This window comes from Rhinoderma darwinii, chromosome 5 (assembly GCF_050947455.1).
Source record: "Rhinoderma darwinii isolate aRhiDar2 chromosome 5, aRhiDar2.hap1, whole genome shotgun sequence".
NCBI lineage: Eukaryota > Metazoa > Chordata > Amphibia > Anura > Rhinodermatidae > Rhinoderma > Rhinoderma darwinii.
The window spans coordinates 83,048,034-83,071,477 of record NC_134691.1 but is presented as its reverse complement, the minus strand read 5'-3'; the positions used below and the strand labels follow the sequence as shown (position 1 = coordinate 83,071,477).

At 40.9% G+C, this 23,444-nt stretch overlaps 1 protein-coding gene across 5 annotated transcripts in view; it reads left to right on the top strand.

Moving 5' to 3' along the window:
* Positions 1-13,612, top strand: part of FAM110B (family with sequence similarity 110 member B) — a 323,890-nt gene extending 310,278 nt beyond the window's left edge. For all 5 annotated transcript variants that reach the window (XM_075826218.1, XM_075826217.1, XM_075826216.1 and 2 more), the window contains one exon: positions 10,462-13,612. In XM_075826218.1, the coding sequence (XP_075682333.1) occupies positions 10,769-11,881 (1,113 nt within the window). In that variant the 5' untranslated portion in view covers positions 10,462-10,768 and the 3' untranslated portion in view covers positions 11,882-13,612. The remainder of the gene's footprint in view (positions 1-10,461) is intronic.
* The last annotated feature ends 9,832 nt before the right edge of the window (positions 13,613-23,444 follow it).

Here is a 23,444-nt window from a genome sequence, read left to right as displayed (position 1 = left end):
GACCAGCTATACTTTTTCCCTTTAGTGGCCACTGTAGGTGAAATATAGTATTACATGCTGGCCATTTAAATGAAGTGTTGTCTGCCAGAACGAGTGATGCTTTTTGTTAACTTCCCACTATGGCAAATAGATATTCCTGAGCAGAGAACTCCCCTCTATGATGTCGATATGGCTTAATAGGGTATATGGACAGGTGTGTCCCTGGGGAGATAACCCCTTTACGTTTATTATATGGGGCATAACTACCTCTTTGAAAAATATATAGAGGATTATGTCCAGCACTCGAACCAGTATATAAACAAAAGTTTTTTTTCATCTGGTTAAAACAAGTAAAAAAACGTTCCTAGGAAGGACGCATAACTACCACTTCTTGAAGTCAAGAGAGCAGAGCTGGGATCTAAATAATTATGTAGCAGGAAATTTAATTTCATCTAGCACCAGATGGACTAAATATTCTGAAATTCTTGCTTTTTAGAAAAATACCTTCAAAGTCCATTTGAGAGTACCCAGCATTGAAATCCTACTATAATAAACGAATAGGACCTGAAATAATAAAGCCCAGCACTAAATGCCCTCTGGGATAAAAAATAAATAAATACCACCGAAATGGCACCATTCATTTCCCCACCATAACTAATATTATGGATGAATGCAGCCGTTCTCCTCTGTACGTTTTATGAATAGAAAACAATCACTTGTATGAACGCCGTGGACTTGATGATGCCATGCCTGTATCTTACAACCCACTGTCCAACGGACATGATACAGTAAACTTGGACGGCATTAAAATCCATGACGTGTGTTGTGGTTTCAAGACCGGGCATATGCGAGAGAAACGCCCAAATGTCCTACACTACAGAATAGTAATATACGAGCGCATACAGATTTCAATGAAAGAGACCACTGTATGAAATAACTAGTTCCTTATCCGCCAAATTGCAGTGTTTGGAATAAATATGTAGTTCTGTACATTTTTTGGCTGATAATACTTTCCATAACCTTCTCAATGTATGTGCACTATGGAGCTGATGAGCACGGGAAAGTTGGGGTTCATTGCTTGTGCGCTTCTGTAGGAGGACCCAACTGTATAACTTATTCAAACCCATGGTATTTTTCAGGGCTCAGTGTTTACACTGTCAACTTTTAGTGTATAGTAAAGGCGATGTACACCTTTTAGAACAAAAATGTGTTTATTTTGTTTATAAAATCAATGTGTTTTATATTTTGAAACAGCTTTCAAATTGTCTTTTTAAAAAAAAAATGTTTTACATTTTACACTACAGCTTCCATGTATCCTTTATACATAGAAGCTGTATTGTTCTCTCTTAGCCGATTCCGTCAGTTCAGCTCAACTGACATCTCAGCCGAGAGCGGTCCTGTGTGTCTCTGACACACGTGATTGATATTATTAGCTGGATCCTATCTAAATTATGAACTCCGATGTGATTGATATAAGCTGTATCCTGTGTGTCATCAGCTGTATTCACTCTCAGCCGAATTTCATCTATATATAAAGGATACATGGAAGCTGCATCTTTAAAAAGTAAAACAATTGAAAGTTGCTTAAAAACAACACAATGATTTTATTTAAAAAAATGTAAAAAATTATTCGAACGTTGTACATAGCCTTGAAGCAGATATCCAGGACCCCCCCCCCCCCCAATGACCTAAAGCAATTTGTATAATATCGCTCATGATGCCAAAAATACTATGAGGTTCGGTATAGTGCCCCTATCTTAATTATGCATAGTGAATCCCAACACCAAGTTATATCCGGTAAATATCCATTAGCGTTATATAGTTGCTAGGGCCTCGCACCCATCTCCATAACGGGGGTCCCCTGACCGCTGTCTGCCCAGTGTGGTGGCAGTTGCGTCCAGGCGGAGAATGAATGAAGAGGTAGTCCTGCACATGTGCACCTCTCCGCATGGACTTAAATTTCAAGAGTAAATTTTGCAATGCAATTGTGGAAAGTTCGAATTTCCCCTCACCCCTGTAAAGCTGTTATAATACTGTAGCTATAATGGTTAGTTTCTAGAATTGCTTTTGATCATTTATGCAATTCCCTAATATAAGCGATAAGCAGGCTCCAGAGGTAGAGCTCCGCTTTGTAAATGCAAATTCATAGTCCTTGCTCATTGGTGTTAAAATCAGATTTCCTTGGTTTTGTTGGGTGCCTCATGAAGTCCAATTATATTCTAACTACTGCTCTCTGAAAGAATCATTTGGCATTAGCTTTTTTTTTTTTATGTTTTCAACTGTCAGGTAACAAAATGAGTTATAATTATTCGATTCAAGGCTTTGTAATACAATTAGCAAATAATGGGTATTTGCAATGTAATGCGGCACCAACTACCAAATGTACAGGGTCATTAAACTAGCAATGGGTTTTCCATTTAAAGAGGTTCACCGTCTAGATTTATTTGTAGTAAGGTTAAAAACGAAAAATCTGTTTTTGGCTTCTGGACAATGCAGAGCGTTATTGGTCCATAAAGGAATATCACCAGTGGCCAGTTCTCTTCATGTCCTAGGAACAACTATGGCCGCTCTACAGCGGAAGGAGTCGACCAAACACCTACTATCTCCGCTTCCTGGGCACTTGGTATGGTGCAGTGGGGTAACTGCAGTCATTTCAGAGTTTATAGTTTTTGAGTGGTTAGTCTTTAATATAGCAGTTAGAAATAGACATTTTTGAGAACCGTCAAACCTGGTAACCCTTCTACCTCCGCTCGGTTTTTAACTTGGCCTTTAGCTGAACACCTGAGTAATCTAAGACCGTCTGTGTGCTAGGGATGAGCTAACAGATCCTTCGAGAAATCTGTAGCTTTAAGGAACATATTCCTAGAAACCAGACTATCAAACATTCAGTTCTTCATCTCAAAGCCAAATCGCCTCAATGCGAACAGCAGAGAAGGGGGAAAGGCATGCGGCTGCAGTCAAACCAGTCAATATATTAAGGTGGAGAACCTATTTGAAATAGTTTAATTACTAATTTTATGAAATACCAAAAATGCAAAAGAAATATGATTTCACCCAGGTCTTTATCATCTTAAATAGTGTTATCATTTGATCATACTTATTAGTATTTAATAATACGTATTTATAGAAAATAACCCTGGATATGCTGAATACACAAGCAGCTGCTTATTGGTTGTTCTGCTCCTGTGGATATTCTATAAATATCTGAAATTAGAGTACCTCTTTAAAGACAGGTCTCTGGACCGTAGGCTCTCCGCTGATGCAAGGTTTGGGCAGAAGTTGTAATAGTTAATTCATGGGACACTTACACTACCTCTTCTAAGGCTTTGTTTTACCTCCCCTAGGCTACGGTCATACTTTTACAAGCCCTGGGATCAGCCGTTCTTATGTACTCTATTCATTTCCGCTAGATCTACAGTATACTGCTCACTCTAAACTCCGTGCAGCATTTTCTATTCATTTTGGGATGCTGAATGCAAACAAATCTGTGTACATCACAGCAAGCTGAGTGTAATATGCCCATAGATCAAACCATTAGTGAAAATGTATCCATATTTTATTGTGAAATACAATGAAAAACATTTCTCAACTATTTTAAATGAAACTTTTGCATTTGACATCTGACTGTCAAGCTGACGGCTTTATTTATGAGCAAGATGGTCCATCTCCCACACATTAATCCGCCTCATGTTCTTCTGCATCAGTGCTGCTCTGTCAGAATGCCAAAACAAGTGACAAAAGCTGCATGAATCACAGTGCCCCCACTGTGCCACCCCTGAATCCTGTACAAACCCCCACCATGACACCCCTGCTGTAGCCCCCATTGTCATCCTTAAATGTGTTCATCGGGATTGTATAATAAGTAAGACAAGTGTAATTGCAGTGTATCCCTTGTATTGAGCTAGGATTTTATGGTCATTAAATAGTCCCCGTTGTCTTTCTAAACTTTCAGCTTCTCGTGATTTGATTCCACTTTGCAGTTTACGCAATTTATTTTGACTAAATGGAAGACGTTTGTAATAGCAACCAGCTTAAATTTTATAACATATTTTTAGTATAGTGCTCAAGTGGCACCATATGTCTACTAACACGAGACATTACTTGGCAGAAGGTTTTAAATATTAGATTCTACGCCACATATTTCTGAAATCTGTAACTAAAGACATGGAAGAATATAGAGTTCAGTTTATAAAGTGGATACCTCACCATGGAAGAGCAATTCTACCTGGACATTATTTGCCATGGATGCAGCCAGCCTTCATGGACATCTCCGGTACCTTTTTCATAGCCTTGAAATTGTGGCCATTGACACGTTGCGTGATGCTCTAGTCCGCCTCACGCTACCAAAGGGTGGAAAGGTTTTGAACCGTGATCTTGGTGCCTTCGAAGACCTTTTTACTTTTCTTAGTTTAGTATGTCACCTGAAGGAACCTGTTCAACAGTTGATAACATGAAATATGGGTATCAGTCATTAGACCTGTGATACCCAACTGGCAGACGTCATACACCTCATATGCGGCTCCTTGGCACCAGGGTAAAGCATATTTATACTGTGCAGCGTCCTCCTAAGATAATATAGGTATGAATGCTACTGTATGCGGAGTACTTTGCCTAACCATGAAGAACAGGTCCTCTGTTTTCTCCTCTGTTCAGCTGGCCACACACATGCGCTATCTGTCGACGACCGCTATGTTCCTGACTCCACCATAGCCGTGCGTATTCTGCTCGGCCAAGTGTGCATGTTTATTTCAATGGGGAGAGGGGAATAAGCTGCTGCCAGACAACTCTGACACGGTTTTATCTTCGAGGGGACAATGGATCTGGCATGTTGAAATCCAACATACGGTTATAAGTTTTTCTTGGCTAAATAAAATATATAGTAAAAATGTACATTTGTGTGCTTGCCTACCTCTTCACCTGCCCTGGCTGTGTGCGATGCATTTGAGGCCCCCACAATATGACCACCACTAGATTTTTAAATGTGATGGGGTATATGGAGGAAAGATTACCTGGTGCCCTCCAGCTGTGCCAATCTGCTGTTTTAGCGTCCCCTCTGTGCTGTCCCAAAATGGCTGCAACGCATCTTAGACTAAGTCTGAGACCTTCACGTGAGCAGTTCTGTTTAATCCGTAAACAGTGGGAGTGTCTTAGAATCAGTCTGAGAAGCGATGCAGCCATTTTGGTTCAACACAGAGGGTACATTAAATCCCCGGCACTCAGTAATATTACTCTCTTAACATTTAGAATTTTGTCGAGACCGGAGGGTTGTTTTATCTGCTCCTACTATTGACCTATTCCTGAAATGGATCAGGTCATTATCAGATTAAATATTACTGGCTGTGAATAACTTTGCCTTGGTTGTGGGACCAAACCAAGGGATATCGATGTTTTTTTTGTGGGTTTTTTTTCTACACTTTGTCCCTGGTCAAAACCCTACACTTTCCTGGTTCTAGTGTTTTGGGGGTTTTATGGGACAAGTAGAAATAAGGCCAGTGCTACACCGAGACTTTGGAGTGCTACTGATTTTAACTCTTGAGCCACAGCTGCAGTCCAAAATACATGGAGTTGAATGCAATGTTGTGGACTGCAACTGTCGCTCAAGAGTTAAAATTAATCAGTAGCACTACAAAAACTCTAGGTGTAGCCCTGGCCTAATATTCTTTAATCTCGATTTCATGCATCAGGACATGTATGGGTAGAGAAATACAGGTGTTTTAATTGGGTATCTATAAAATTAGCCCCGTGTGTGTTTGAGATGGGAATTTCAAATTGTGATCACCATTTGGGACAGGGACTAATCTTAGTCATTATAATATGGGTACACTGCTATGTTGAATTATGTAAATAATTAAAGGGCTATTGCTTATAGATAGGGTTTTACAACATTTTGGTTAGTTGGGTTTATAATGTGCTTGAGATCTGATTGGCTGTGTTCGTAGAAAATCAATATATGATGTGTTCTTAATTTATTTCCCAGAGCGTCCATGAAACATGGCACTAAAGGAAAGCACTGAAACCTAAAAACCATAGTATTACAACATAACTACAAAGTTAATGTAACTATTCTTTTTACGTCGGTGACTGCATTCCTGCCTAATACAGCCTCTGTGAGTGGCTTTCTGAAGATGAATTCCCTAATCGCCCCCCCCCCCCCCCTGGACTCTGAGACGTCTAATGTCCATAGTGTCTCATAGTGGTTTATAGCCAGCTTCAGGCATGGTCTGCTAATGTTTTCTGCTCTGCTGGGCTGACCTTTCACTCTCCTGCTGTGGTTGAGACTTCCATCTGTGTTCTCCAGTGTGGCGGGGCAAGGGATATTTGGCTTGTTCACACGGACATTGGAGTCAGGCTCTGGTGTATCCAATTTAAAACCTGCCCCTCGGGCACAGCTTTGGCAATAACACTGCACCCAATATTACAGTGGGTATCACTGTAGAACAGGCGTCTATCGACTATAAAACCACTTCTTTGCATACACTTGAAAGTTACTCCTATGACTCCTATTACAACATATGGGTACTTTTAGATGCCAATTAGAATATATAGTTTTCACATTGTATTTCCAAAGGTTAATGTGATATTTATGTGTTGGAGCATATCCTAACTTTCATTATTATAAATTTAGACTTGATCTTAGACATTTAAAGTGGACCCTCCATTAGTTTCTCCCAAAATGTTACATTTCTGACGTGCCTCAGAAGTAGCTGGAACCTGCAATATCTCAAAAGCAATAATCTCCAGAACCATGCGGGACCCAGTCCCGGTTTTCAAGGAAGCAGTAGGGAAATATTTCACTCAGTTGTCAAGGGAGAGTGAAACTCATGCACAGATAGGTTTGGGACCATATCGTTCCCCTGACCAGTGATTATGTAGTAGGTGGGATTGACGAGTCAGTTTTCAGAATTCCCCAGTGAAAATAAATAATATAGATAGGTTTTTTTTTTAACAGTTTTTTTTGGGGGAAAAAAATTATATAAATAAACAGTGACAGCATTTTTCTTTTAAAAACTGAAATAATGTTTCAGATTTCACTTTACTGAACTAATATTTAGTGGAATAACCATTGTTCCTGAGAACTGCTTGACATCTGTGTTGCATGGAGTCGACCAACTTCTGGCCCCTCTGAACAGGTATCCAGTCCAGGAAGATTGGACGACTTTCCAGTTCTTCTGCATTCTTGGGTTTTGCCTCAGAAAACCTCATTTTTTTAGGTCACCCTACAAGTTCTCTATGAGATTGTGGTCAGGGGATTGGGCTGGCCACTCCATTACCTCAATCCTATTTGTCTGTAACCAAGATGTTGTTCGCTTACTGGTGTGTTTTGGGTCATTGTCGTGTTGAAACATCCATTTCAAGGGCATTTCTTCTTCGGCATAGGGCAACATGATCTCAAGTATTTTGATATATTCAAACTGATCCATGATCCCTTGTATGCGATAAATAGGCCCAACACCATGGCATGAGAAATAGCCGCATATCATGATTTTTGCAGCACCATGCTTTACTGTTTTCACCATGTACTGTGGCTTGAATTCAGCGCACGGGTTTCATCTGACATACTGTCTGCGGCCACTAGACCCAAAAATAACTATTTTGCTTTCATCAGTCCACAAAATGTTGCACCATTTCTCTTTGGGCCAGTTGATGTGTTCCTTGGCAAATTTTAACCTATTCAGGACATGTGTTTTTTTTCATCAACTGGATTTTTTTCGGGAAGTTATTGCTGGTAACTTGGCTTCACTTATTCGTCTTCTGATTGTAGCAGTGCTCACTGGTAACTTCCCATCTTCTTTGACCTTTTTGTAGGTGATCATTGGCTGAGCCTTGGCCGTTTTGGCTATTCTTCCATCCATTTGAGCAGTAGTTCCCCGCTTCCTTGCGCGTCTCAGGTTTTGGTTGCCACTACAAAGCATTTGAGAGCGTTTTAGCTGAGCAGCCTATAACTTGCTGCACTTTTCTATATGTTTTTCTCTCTTCCATCAACTTTTTAATCAAAATACGTTTTTCATCAGAACAATGTCTGGAACAACCCATTTTCCCCAGTATTTCTGAGGGAAATGCACTATAACCAACATGTGCAACATTTGCCACCCTCCTACCTTAAATAAGGGCCAAAAGTGACACCTGTTACTCTACAAAATGAAGGACTTCGGTAATTTAACTCCTCAGCTATTATTTTGAGCAAGCCCCTTTCAATTAATGATTCAATTACTCAGAATGAGCGGCATGCATGTCCTAATTGTTGGCTCTGGTTTTTCTCTACCACACTCACAAGTAAGTGATTTGCTATGTAGATATAACACTTCCACCAAAAACATTTATCTATCAGGTTAATAATGTTGAACTGCTATTTGTTTGTTTTTTTAACACTAATTGTGTGTGTGTGTGTGTGTGTGTGTGTGTGTGTGTGTATACACACACTACCGTTCAAAAGTTTGGGGTCACCCAGACAATTTTGTGTTTTCCATGAAAACTCACACTTGTATTTATCAAATGAGTTGCAAAATGACTAGAAAATATAGTCAAGACATTGACAAGGTTATAAATAATGATTTTTATTTGAAATAATAATTTTCTCCTTCAAACTTTGCTTTCGTCAAAGAATGCTCCATTTGCAGCAATTACAGCATTGCAGACCTTTGGCATTCTAGCTGTTAATTTGCTGAGGTAATCGGGAGAAATTTCACCCCATGCTTCCAGAAGCCCCTCCCACAAGTTGGATTGGCTTGATGGGCACTTCTTGCGTACCATACGGTCAAGCTGCTCCCACAACAGCTCTATGGGGTTGAGATCTGGTGACTGCGCTGGCCACTCCATTACAGATAGAATACCAGCTGCCTGCTTCTTCCCTAAATAGTTCTTGCATAATTTGGAGGTGTGCTTTGGGTCATTGTCCTGTTGTAGGATGAAATTGGCTCCAATCAAGCGCTGTCCACAGGGTATGGCATGGCATTGCAAAATGGACTGATAGCCTTCCTTATTCAAAATACCTTTTACCTTGTACAAATCTCCCACTTTACCAGCACCAAAGCAACCCCAGACCATCACATTACCTCCACCATGCTTGACTGATGGCGTCAGGCACTCTTCCAGCATCTTTTCAGTTGTTCTGCGTCTCACAAATGTTCTTCTGTGTGATACAAACACCTCAAACTTCGATTCGTCTGTCCATGACACTTTTTTCCAATCTTCCTCTGTCCAATGTCTGCGTGCTTTTGCCCGTATTAATCTTTTCCTTTTATTAGCCAGTCTCAGATATGGCTTTTTCTTTGCCACTCTGCCCTGAAGGCCAGCATCCCGGAGCCGCCTCTTCACTGTAGACGTTGACACTGGCGTTTTGCGGATACTATTTAAGCTGCCAGTTGAGGACCTGTGAGGCGTCTATTTCTCAAACTAGAGTCTCTAATGTACTTGTCTTGTTGCTCAGTTCTGCAGCGGGGCCTCACACTTCTCTTTCTACTCTGGTTAGAGCCTGTTTGTGCTGTCCTCTGAAGGGAGTAGTACACACCGTTGTAGGAAATCTTCAGTTTCTTGGCAATTTCTCGCATGGAATAGCCTTCATTTCTAAGAACAAGAATAGACTGTCGAGTTTCACATGAAAGCTCACTTTTTCTAGACCTTTTGAGAGTTTAATCGAGCCCACAAATGTAATGCTCCAGATTCTCAACTAGCTCAAAGGAAGGTCAGTTTTATAGCTCCTCCAAACAGCAAAACTGTTTACAGCGGTCCTACCATAATTGCACAAGGGTTTTCAAGTGTTTTCTAATCATCCATTAGCCTTCTAACACAGTTAGCAAACACAATGTACCATTAGAACACTGGAGTGATGGTTGCTGGAAATGGGCCTCTATACACCTATGTAGATATTGCATTAAAAACCAGACGTTTGCAGCTAGAATAGTAATTTAGCACATTAACAATGTATAGAGTATTTTTTATTAATTTAATGTTATCTTCATTGAAAAAAACTGTGCTTTTCTTTAAAAAAATAAGGAAATTTCTAAGTGACCCTAAACTTTTGAACGGGTGCATGTGTGTGTATGTGTGTGTGTATATATATATATATATATATATATATATATATATATATATATATATATATACTTTTTTTTTTCCAGTGTGATATTATAGAAAATATTTTGATAAAATAATTCTCACCTGTGCCCATTTTAAACATTTTCTTTTGAATTTTAGGTTAATTATTAATAATTCAGTTGTAATTATTAATTTTGTATTATACAATTGCTCCCAAAAACTCAAAGAATATTAGTGATGTGTTTTTTCTATTAACCATCTATTGTCTGGTGTTCTTTTCTCCTGAACACAATTAACATTCCATTTGGGATTGAGGGGGTTAAAAGCCACCTAATGCGTTTTTTAGTTTTTTTACACTACGAACTAAAATGCTCTAATATTTTCTGTTGCTACAGCCGTGATGTCACATGCTGATACTGACATATGATTGGTTGTTTTGTGTTTCAGATCCTTGCCTGTAGTACAACACAAAGAAAAGACAAGACACCCACATCCTTCTGTGCGAATAAAGGATTGCGCTGAGCAGATTAGTACAGACTTCTGTCTGGTGGCTTTTGTATCCGGGCTGCCTTTTAACCCATGAATTAAAAAAATGTCCTTTAATGAGCTGTGAGATGATGAAGAGCTGCTGCTAACACTCAGATTTGAAGATTCAGCTTTTATTCATTGTGCTTGATGCACATGTTTCTGCGCAGTGCATTTAGAAAACACAAGAAGAGAATCCAAAACGGCTGCGGGGGAACAATCTCCAAACATGCCTACAGAAACACTACAGGCAGGTAGCATGGGGAAACCTGGTAGCCCAGCGATCACTTTTGCATCCGCTGTCCCTCTCCGAATATTGAACAAAGGACCTGACTATTTCCGCAGGCAATCGGAACCTAATCCCAAGAGACTCAGCGCAGTGGAAAGACTAGAAGCCGATAAGTCAAAATATGTTAAGAGCCAAGAGGTTATCAATGCCAAACAAGAGCCTGTGAAGCCAGCAGTACTTGCAAAACCTCCTGTGTGCCCTGGGGCAAAAAGACCTTTGGCTAGCCCAACCTTAAAGATGTTTAACAATAATGCAAAGTCTGAGAGCTGTGTACAAAGAGAGAACTTAAAGCTAGAAATCCTTAAAAACATTATCAATAGCTCTGAAGGCTCCAGTACAGGTTCTGTGCACAAGCAAAGTTCTCGGAACTGGCCACCAGGTAGACCAGACTCCGCTGATCAAAACCGACATTCGTTTGCAGAATCCTTAAAGGTCTACCCTACTCAAAGTCATGGGAGTCCCCAAGAAACCAACTCCAACATCAGTAGGAGGCTTCTAGAAAAATCAGGTGATACTTTTTTACATGTTTCTCATAGTTCCTCGGACATTCGGAAAGTCACAAATATGAAACAAATAAAGGCGATACCTTGTAGCAGTTCGGCCCCACCTCTCCCTCCAAAGCCCAAAATTGCCACCTTAACCACCCTTAAGTTTCCAGACAACGATACTTTGGAACCCACCTGTGGGGTAACACGAAGGCCATCACTCCAGCGATCGAAGTCGGACTTAAGTGACAGATACTTTCGTGTTGATGCTGATGTTGAGAGATTCTTTAATTACTGTGGACTGGATCCTGAAGAGCTTGAAAATCTTGGGATTGAAAACTTTGCAAGGGCTAATTCTGATATAATTTCTCTAAACTTTCGCAGTGCAAGCATGATCAGCTCAGACTGTGAACAGTCTCAGGATAGCAACAGTGACCTTAGAAACGACGACAGTGCCAATGACCGCGTGCCGTACGGCATTTCTGCCATAGAGCGAAATGCCAGGATCATCAAATGGTTGTATAGCATAAAGCAAGCTAGAGAGTCACAGAAGGTATCCCATGTGTGAGAAAATGGCAGCAGTAACTTAAGAGACTACGTTTTGTCTGTGAATATTCAGTTGTGAAGGGTTGTAAAGTCTACTTGAAGTCTTGTAAACTTTTCAAACTGCTCTGTGTTGCTTGTTGTGCAATGTTTTCAAGTTGCATGCCTGTCAACATGTGAACTGACCTGGCTTTCACTTGAACAAATACTACAAAGCCTAAATGGCTATGCTCACTATCTGCCAAAAGTTTAAGACCAGTTCAAAGTTTATTAGCTTTGTGTTAGAAATCTATCCCCTACACACAGTGGAGGCACACGTTTGGCAGGCTAGATCTATACAAAGTCTGCAAGTTTACTAGGAACTACAGTAGCAATAGTTGCTGACGCAAGGAGGCCCAAAGTGCCAAGTGCCTCAGTCAAGCCATTAGTATTGTCAAGGCAGTCTTTAGTTCAATGAAGGCTGTCTGTAATGTATGCAGGTGAGTGATGGACTGTAATGTTTACATGACGACAAAGGTAGACATAAACACGCATAGGTCTTATTGTGTTTTTATATACATTTATATATATATATATATATATATACTTTATTGATGACCTTTTCCATTGAAAAATAAGAATGCTGTCAAGTACTTGCTTACATGTTAGTTTTTTTAATATAAGAGGGGAAAAAAAAAATATTACTGTTTTTGTTCTTGCAACGTTTTTTTTTTTTTATGAGAAATATTTTATTCTTTAATATGGTTTCATCTACTTCATATCGTACGGGATGCCTCATACACTTGGCACTGCAGTCATTGTTTTAATTTTTTTTTTAATTCTTTATTATGATTTGCCAATTGGGGAGTAATCTGGGCAAGTGAAGTTCAGGGGCATCTGCAGTATAGAATGTTGTTCATATATATATATATATATATATATATATATATATATATATATTAGGCAGAAATGCTATCATACAAAGGAGCAGTAGTCTTTTATGACTCATTTTGCTGCCTTTCCAAGTCTTAAACTTTTGACCAGAGTAATGTGATGAGACCTACACCTCCTATAAGCTGCCTTCAAAAGAACCAATCATCGCAAATCCATACAACCATTTTTATTTTCCAGTCGCATTAAGCATGATGGAAATCTACAGCCATATCAGTATAAAACAAATCTCCAATTCTGGAAAAGCCTCACCAGCTGGACTCTAGCTGAATTGTATTTGTTGTCTTGCATCTCTGTCTATGAATGTTTGTCTCACTTGAAATTATTGTAGTTTTAAATATTTAAAACTCCTTTCATCGTCTCATGGCAGTTCTTCTGCACGTCGGCCTTCTTCTAGGTTACTTTTTTGTTTTTGTCTTTTTACGTGTCTTCCCAGTGGAGTATCAGCTGGCGTTCTTCTGTGAAGCATTTTGATATGCACATTTTGCCTGCATCCAGTGACGACAGCTATTTTGTCGGTTAAGCCAATATTTACGAAAATGCAATTTATACATTCGCTAGTAATGACCTAACCAATACACTAAATGGCTGCCTTTTCTGTATGTATCTGGCGACAAGTGTACTTGAACAGGAACTGCAAGCCCAGCTATTTTGTTACAGTGCTTAGAGGTCCTCACAGTATTTTGTTAACTTTTTAGCAGGCCGATACAAAATAGAAAAAAACTTTTTTATGATGTAAATGCTGTAAGGATTTGTACATACTTCATTTGCTATTGAAACTTTGGGGAAAAAAAGTGTTATACTAATAAATAGCTCTTGTTCAGCAGCAGATTTCAGTGTTTTGTTTAATGATGAGGGTAAATGGAGACAGTGGACGCACACACGTAATATATAATGTTTTCATTTGCAAGGACGACCAACCCTTGAATATCAATTGTAAATGTGAACAGAACCTTAGCTCTACTCATTTTAACCATTTTTCCCATACGTTTGGAGTGTCTCTGATGGCAAAAAAAAGCTTTGTTTGCAGTGTTGTTCTTGCTGTCAAATATACCAGAACCCCAACCAAAAACCTGACCGGTACCATTATGGGATCCAATGGACTCCAAAAGAATTCATTGGAATCTGTCTGAAAATTTGGTACAGGACATCATTCACTGCTCTGTTAAAAACAGAAGCGACAAACCTTCCAGAAGCCCAGTGTAACGACCAATTCATAAATTTGATTTTTTTTAAATAACACAATAGCCAAAAGTAATATGTTTAGTGATATACGCATGCTGTGGCTCATTGAAGTAACAGGTTATAGAAAATGTGCAACAGACTGCAGCATGTCCTATCCCTGGTCTTTTTATAGCATATTTATCCCCCAAAAGCCACAATATGGACTTCACTGGTCTTCAAAATTCTACTGCAACCCGGAGATAGATAAAATTCTCGAATTTACTCCAGTGCGGTTTGCTCCCCAAATTGAGATTTTCAGGGCTACACTGTAGGGATGTGTGTTTGTCACAAATGTTCAGGCAGTGAGTCTTAGAAAATTATATATATGTAGCAACGTGTATGTGCAAATTAAGACACAAATTAACATGTTAGAGAACTTGCCTAGCTGCAAAAAATAAATGCAATCTTTGAGTCCAGTGGAGTAATTTTTTAAGAGTGTTTCTACCATAAGCATTGATGGTGTATCACTAGGTTTGTGGACAAAAAGGGGAAGGGTCAACTCAAAGGGGGTTGTCCAAGATTGGAAAAAGAGGTCTGCTTTCTTCCACAAAAGTCCGCAACTGTTCATAGGTTGGGGTACGTATTAGGGTATGTTCACGTTTACGCCTGGAAAAAGCACCCCTAATACGCCTACAAACATCTGCCCATTGCTTTCAATGGAAATTACGATGTTCTGTTCCCACGAGCCTTTATTTTACGCGTCACTGTCAAAATACGGCGCGTAAAATGACTGCTCGTCAAAAGAAGTGCAGGACACTACTTGGAACGTTTTTGGAGGTGTTTTTCATTGACTCCATTGAAAAAAAGCTCCAAAAACGACCGTAAAAAACGCAGCGAAAAACATGTATTGTTAAAAAAAACAAAAACGTCTGAATCAGGATCTGTTTTCGCCTGAAAACAGCTCCGTATTTTAACCCCTTAACGACCAAGGACGAAAATGAACGTCATGGTCGGCTGCTAGTTCCCGCACCATGACGTTCATTTTCGTCCACATTTCAAACTGTCACTCTGTGTAAACACAGAGTGACAGACCCGCGCTGACAGCTGTCCTAGATAGCTGAGACATCAGTCTCGCCGGACAGCGGACCATCGCCGCTGATTTCGGCAGTTAACCCCTTAAGTGCGGCGACGGATTGCCGTCGCCGCATTTAAGTGGTTTGAAGCACATCGGCAGCCCCCACGAAGTGATCGTGGGGGCTACCGATGCTTGTCACGGCAATCGGAGGTCAGATAATGACCTCCGGGTTGCCATGTACGGAAGCCTCGGAGGAACAGCCTCCGGCCGTTCCTCCTCTGCTTCCTGTCAGTGTGACAGTCACGTCACAATGACAGTTAGAGTACATTACACTCTGTGTGTAGTGTAATGTACTCTAGCAGCGATCAAAGCTGCAAGTCTGAGTGTCCCCTAGTGGGACAAGAAAAAAAAGTAATAAAAATGTTTTAAAAAAAGTGTACAAATAAAAGTTAGAAGTTCTATAAACACTAAATGCTTTTTTTCCTATAATAAGACTTTTATTATAGAAAAAAAATGAACACGTTAAAAAAGTACACATATCTGGTATCACCGCGTTCGTAACGAACCCAACTATAAAACTGTAATGTTATTTTTCCCGCACGATGAACACCCCAAAAAAAATCAATAAAAACTACGACAGAATCACAATTTTTTTTGTCACCAACCCTCCCAAAATAGAGAATAAAAAGTGATCAAAAAGTCGCATGTACCCGAAAATAGTACCAATAAAAACTTCTAACCGTCCCGCAAAAAACAAGCCCCTACACAGCTTTTTTGACTAAAAAATTATGGCCCTCAGAATATGGTGACACAGAATTTTTTTTTTTTATAAATGTCATTTTATTGCGCAAACGCTAAAAAAAAGGACCAAACCTATATACATCTGGTATCGCCGTAATTGTACTAACACGCAGAATAAAGTAAAAATGTCACCTATAGCGTACGGTGAGCGCCGCAAAAAGAAAACCTAAAAAACGGTGTCAGAATTCCTGTTTTTTTGCTCAGGATTGCAAAAAAATTGAATAAAAAGTGATTAAAAAAAAATCGCATGTACCTCAAAATGGTACCAATGAAAACGACAGATTGTCCCGCAACAAATAAGCCCTCACACCGCTCTATTGATGGGAAAAATAAAAAAGTTATGGCTCTTGGAAAGCGGGGAGTGAAAATCTAAAATATGAAAGCAAAAAATGGATCAGTCCTGAAAGGGTTAATTCATTTCTAATGAAAAAACTTTTGACCACATGTGGGGTATTTCCGTACTCGGGAGAAATTGCTTTATAAAAAATGGTTGTTTTTTTCCTCCTTTATCCCTTGTGAAAATGAGAAAATGCAACATTTTAGTGGAAAAAATGTTGATATTAATTTTCGCGCCCTAATTCCAATAAACTCTGCAAAAGACCCGTGGGGTCTAAATGCTCACTATACCCCTAGAAAAATTTCTTGAAGGTTTTTCCAAAATGGGGTAACTTTTCGTGGGTTTCCACTGTTTTGGTCCCTCCAGTGCATTGCAAATGCGATATGGCACCGAAAACCAATCCAGCAAAATCATAAATCCAAATGGCGCTCCTTCCCTTCTGAGCCCTGCTGTGGGTCCAAACAGCAGTTTATTACCACATATGGGGTATTGTCGTAATCGGGAGACATTGCTTTACAAATGTTGGGGTGCATTTTCTTCGTTATTCCTTGTAAATAATAAAAATGTTTATGTTGTTTCAGAAAAAAAGTACATTTTAATTTTTACAGACTAATTCCAATATATTTAGCAAAAAACCTGTGTGGTCAAAATGCTAACTATACCCCTAGATAAATACCTTAAGGGGTCTAGTTTTCGAAATGGGGTCGTTTATGGGGAGTTTCTATCGTTCTGGCAGCTCAAAGCCTCTCCAAATGTACAGTGGGGCCTAAAACATTTTCAAGCAAAATATGAGTCCTGAAAGCCTATGGGTGCTCCCTTCCTTTTGGGTCCTGCCGTGTGTCCAGGCAGCGCATTAGGGCCACAATGTTGGTATTTTTGAAAACAGGAGAAACAGGGTGATAGATTTTGTGGTGTGTTTCTTCATTCTCATGGTCGCTTTACAAAGAAATTGGTCTTCAAACTGATACTTTTATGAAAAAAAGTGAATTTTTTTTTTTTCACCTGCTATGTATTAAATTTAGCAAAAAACTGTGGGGTCAAAATACTTACTATACCCTTAGGTAAATACCTTAAGGGGTCTAGTTTTCTAAATGGGGTCATTTGTGGGGGTTTCCATCACTCTGAGACCTATGAGCCTCTGAAAACCTGGCTTGGTGCAGGAAAACAAAATGTACTTCAAAATTTATAAAATGATTATTCAATTTGTAAGTCTTCTAAATTGCTGAAAATTTATTTTATTTTTTCAAAAGTGCTGCCAAAATAGAGTAAAGAGATAGAAATATATATTTAATTAAAAAAATTGTACAGTATGTGTGTACATATGTGACATATTGCAGTTAAAAATAGGGGAAAATGGTAATTTTTACAAAATTTCTTCCATTTTTCTATTTTTTAATTAATTTCCGCAAATCGTATCAGTCTACTTTTACCACTAAAATAAAGTACAACATGTGACGAAAAAACAATGTCAGAATTACTTGGATATTCAAAACTTTCACAGAGTTATTCTCTGATAAAGTCAGACATACCAGATTTGACAAATCTGGCTTGGTCATTAAGGTACAAACATGCCCGGTCATTAAGGGGTTAAGACATTTCTGGTCACTGCATGTGAACATACCCTTACAGCTGAGCCCGATTTCACTTCAATGGAACTGAGCTGCAATACCAGATACAACCCATGGAAAGGTGTGGCACTGTTTGTAGAAGAAAGCAGACCTGTTTTAATAATCCTAGAAAACTCCTTTAACCAGGCCTATGCAACAAAATTTGGGTTAGCATGGCCAGGGCTAGACTTACTAAAGAGGTACCAAGTCCAAATTTCAGTGAAAGCTCCACACAGGGGTCTAGGAATATTTATACAGCTTCACGGGGACAATGTTTAGAAGTACTCTACTTTATATTTCCTCACACTACAAAAAAAAAAAGTGTACCTTCTGACATTTACATACCTTGTACTTTTACTACAAATTACAGTTGTAAACACTGGGCTCTTTGCATAGTTCCATTTTCATCGTATTTCACTTGAATAGTGGTCATATTGTAGTAGTTCAAATTGCTAGAAGGAGAAAATCGTAGCCGAACCAATTTAAAACAGATGACGTTTTATTTCTGCATGAGCACATGCAGCGTTCCTGGAACATAAATCATGTGTAAGAATGAGTCTCAGTAAAACGTTGGTTCTTTTTGCATTATATATAAATGTTATAGGTCATAAATATAGATAATTATATGCAGGTTTGGTGTGTGCAGTCACACACCGACCAGCATCAGATTCAACCTTGGAAATATAAAACTGTTCTCTTGGGAAATACTGACGTGGAAGTAGGGCTGGGCAATTAATCTAAAAATAACCGAAACCGAAATTCAGCGCAGATAAGACGTCATGTTTCGCATTTCGGGTTTTTTCGGCTATTACATGCAGCCCAGCCTCTGCCGTCAGTAACTGTATGCTATCCAATTAGAACCGCTGATATGTGATAGTGGCAGAGCAGGCTTAGGGTATGTTCACACGACAGCGCAAAATACATCTGAAATTACTGAGCTGTTTTCAGGCGAAAGCAGCTCCTGAATTTCAGACGTAATTGATCGTACTCGCGTTTTTAGCGGCGTCCATTACGGACGTAATTAGAGCTGTTTTTCAATGGAGTCCATGAAAAACTGCTCCAATTACGTCCCAAGAAGTGTCCAGCACTTCTTTTGATGAGCCGTCTTTTTTACGCGCCGTCTTTTGACAGCGACGCGTAAAATGACAGGTCGTCGGCACAGAACATCGTAAGACCCATTGCAAGTAATGGGCAGATGTTTGTCGGCGTAATGGAGCCGTTTTTTCAGGCTTAATTCGGGGCGTAAAACGCCCGAATTATGTCTGAAACTTGGTCGTGTGAACATACCCTTAGCTCATTACATATGTACAACCCCAGAACCAAGCTCATTACATATATACAGCACCAGAACAAAGCTCCGTACATATATACAGTGCCAGAACCAAGCTCATTACATATATACAGCACCAGAACCAAGCTCCGTACATATATACAGTGCCAGAACCAAGCTCAGTACATATATACAGTACCAGAACAAAGCTCAGTACATATATACAGCACCAGAACAAAGCTCATTACATATGTACAACACCAGAACCAAGCTCAGTGCATATATGCAGCATCAGAACCAAGATCAGTACATATATACAGCATCAGAACCAAGCCCACAACATAAATACAACACCAGCACAAATACAGCTCAATTTGAAAATCAGCCCCTGCCGTATAGGTTTGCACTAAATTGTATACAGCTCCCAGCATGGCCCAAACAATAGTAAGGATATGCTGGGAGATGCTGTGTCACAAAAGAATACATACAGTGCTAATTAGAGGCAGAATAAAAATTTACATTAAGTGACTCACAGGTGACTATCTCAGATTCTAGTTGTTCCTTTTCTCTTTTCTTCTCTATCTGGTCCAGACCTCTATGACGACTTCTTCCGGCCACAGCCCATTTCTGCAGTTTGCAACTTAGATGTCTTCAGCTTCTCGCTTTTCAAACATTTCTGCACCTATACACAAAGATAAAGTTCTCATGGTGCAAAACACTGTCCCTAAATATAATGGCACCATACATTGTCCCTGATTATAATAGCACCATACACTATGTCCCACACACACACACACACACACACACACCAATAGTGACCCCCATAGAGCCCCTGTCTATAGTGCCCCACATACAGCCCCCTGTAGATAGTGCCCACATATAGCCACCCCTGTAGACAGTGCCCACATATAGCTACCCCTGTAGACAGTGCCCACATATAGCTACTCCTGTAGATAGTTCCCTACATATAGCCCCCCCTGTATATAGTGCCCCACATATATCCCCTCTGAAAATAGTGCCCCTCATGTAGCCCCCTCTGTAGATAGTGCCCCACATGTAGCCGCCTGTAGATAGTGCTCCACGTACAGCCCACCCCTGTAGATAGTGCCCTACATATATCGCCCCCTTTAAATAGTGCTCCACATATAGCCCACCCCTGTATATAGTGCCTCACATATAGCTCCCCCTATAGTGTTCCTGCGGTGAGCAGAGGGAGACCAGATGGTGAATGAGTGGCAGCAGGGCTGGCTGGGACCTGTGGTCCTTCAGAGATCACGTTTATGTCACGGGTGACTCAGTGGCGTGGCCGACCCTGCGGCTCTACCTCTGAAGCCACACAGCTTTTGTCAAGGTGCAATCTGCAGTAAAGAGACACCAACTCGGTTGTAATGGGGTAACAAGACGGTAAACTTTACTGACCACGTCTGTGCAGATTAATGGCATCTAGAATACAGTCCTTTGCAGGATAAGAGTACATAGACTTGGATAGAGGTGTAATATACTTGGTCACAGTTCCCTGAAATGGTATAATTATCTCTAGCTTGAATAGTGGCGAGGATGATGAGGATAACTCTCGGTTTCTATGGCCGACTGACACAGTCCAGTATTATGGAATCTACGGAGGGTAGGGCCTTCAAAGCTTGGCTCACTGTGGATGATTTCTTGAGTGGTATTTACTTACGGTTTGGTGCTGGCACGAAACCCTCTTGTGGAACGTACAGCGAAATGGATCTCGACTTGATAGCCAGAAAGTGCGCACGCTGGCAGAACCATTAAAGGCGTAACGTGTTGCAGGGAAGACCTTGTACAGCGTTATCTTCTCTGGCACATGGAACTTAGAAAGAGGTGCCCTCCCTGTGTGGACTGGAACAGGCTTGGATTCGTTGTATTACTTCACTGCACCGTGTAAAACCGCGGACGCCCCACGGCTAGAAACGGATGATTGTTTTGGCAACCGGATACTGGCGAGTTTACTGGCAGCGGCAGGCTTAGAATCTTGCTTGTAGATAAGGAACTGGACATATGTGGCCTACTCTAGCCTAAGCTAAAGTTGGCTGAGTGAACAGACAGCATGTCTGTCTCACCTAATGGCTGAGCTAGCAGTCCACTCACTACTCAAAAAACTGGATTCTGCTGGTTCTGCCCTCTGGGGAGAGATGGTGGAACTTCTAACTCATCCCAGAGAGCTAGCTGATTGGCTTCGAGTAGAAGCCTGAGGAGTAGCATTTGACCATGTATTTGACTCCTTTACAAAGTGAGAATATTTTAATCCTTGCACAACATCACATTTAGGGTATACATGAGATTTGCAGCAGATAAAAGGAAATGCGTATTATTACACACTTGGAACTCACGGTACACAGCAAATACACATGAATACAGAGAGAGAACTCCTCAGCCCCCTGAGACGGTACCGGGACACCACTCCATATATAGCCCACCCCTGTATATAGCCCCCTGTAGATATAGCCCACCCCTGTATATAGAGTCCAACATATAGCCCACCCCTGTAGATAGTGCCCTGCATATATCAACTCCTATAAATAGAGCTGCACCTATAGCCCACCCCTGTATATAGTGCCTCACATATAGCCCACCCCTGTATATAGTGCCTCACATATAGCCCACCACTGTATATAGTTCCTCACATATAGCTCCCCGTGTATAGCCCACCCTTGTATATAGTGACTCACATATAGCTCCCCCTATAGTGCTCCACATATAGCCCACCCCTGTATATAGCCCCCCCCCCTGTAGGATAAAAAAAATCAACTTTACACACTCGCCTTAATCCCGTCCCCGCACTGTCCGGTGGCAATGCAGACCTGCTCTCTTTTGAGCAGGTCTGCGGGGGTTGAATGACACGTAGTTGACAGGCGCTAATTGACATCATCGCGCTGCTTGCATCTATGAAAAGCACTGATTGGCGGCGCAAAGAAGTAATCTCGCCGCTTGAGTAGTTGAAAGGCACTGAATGGCCGGGCACCCAACGTACCCGGCCATTCATCGCCTATAGTGCAGGAGGGGTTGGCGGTGGCTGGTTTGTGGTGCCGCCGCCCCCTCATAGAGGCAGCAGGCCCAGGCACCCCTCCCACCTTCACTGTTAGGCTGGGTTCACACGAGCATGCTACGTCCGTAATGGCCGCAAGTCCCGGACCGAACACACTGCATGGAGCCGGGCTCCTAGCATCATAGTTTTGTACGATGCTAGGAGTCCCTGCCTCGCTGCAGGACAACTGTCCCGTACTGTAATCATGTTTTCAGTATGGGACAGTAGTTCCACGGAGAGGCAGGGACTCCTAGCATCGTACATATCTATGATGCTAGGAGTCCGGCTTCCTGCAGTGTGTTCGGTCCGGGACTTGCGGTCGAAATACGTTCCGTCCATTACGGACATAACATGCTCGTGTGAACCCAGCCTTAGTTGCTGAACTGAGGCCAAAATGCTCAATCTTGATATCATCAGACCACAGATTCTTGTTTCTCACAGTTTGAGAGTCCTTCAGTTGCTTTTTTGCAAACTCCAGACAGGCTTTCGTGCGTCTTTTACTAAGGATAGGCTGCTTTCTGGCCACTCTGCCATAAAGCACAGATTGGTTGAGTGCTGCAGTGATAACTTTTTTTTTTTTAGAAAAACAGCTTCTAAAACTCTAACTTCTGCCACGGATGGTCATTGGATCCGCACACAGACTAGCCCCATGGTGTGAATCAGTGGCGTCGCTAGACATTTAAAACCAAAGCTTGTGCCCCTGATAAAGTCTGCTGCCTAAACCACTGGCAAGCGCCTTAAAAAAACAAAAGTAATATATATATATATTTTCTGCTAGCGCACTGCTGCTTCTGGCTTGTGGCAGCAGTGCGTACCTCCTCTCCGGCGTGGCGCTCAAGGAGCAGTTGAAAGGAGTGTAGTGTCACATGATGTCAGCTAGTCATCATCATCTAACAGCGGGGCCAGTGGCTCACCGCATAACACGCAGGCGGCAGTGATGGGAACAAGCGTCCACTCAAGTCACAGGCAGCATCCTTCTTGAAAAGGAGAAGACAGTACTACATGCTTGGTAGGTTAGATTACATTTTTTTGTGTGACCTCACCTATGCCTAGCCCCTGCCCATGCACAGCTAATTAAAATGAGGGCATAATAAATGTTCATGAGCTAGTTACTGGTTAACAAAAAAAAAACTGAGGCATACTGAAATTGAATATGAAAGGGGTTTTCCAGTCCCTAAAAACTGATGACCTATCCTCCGGATAGGCCATCAATAGCTGATGGGTCGGGGTCCGACTACCAGGACCCTTGCCGATCAGCTGTTTTGAAGGGGGTGCAGCGCTCGTTTCTAGTTGCTCACTGTAAGTCGTCGTCGACACACATGTAGCGGGGATTCACAGTATTACAGCCTTCTCCC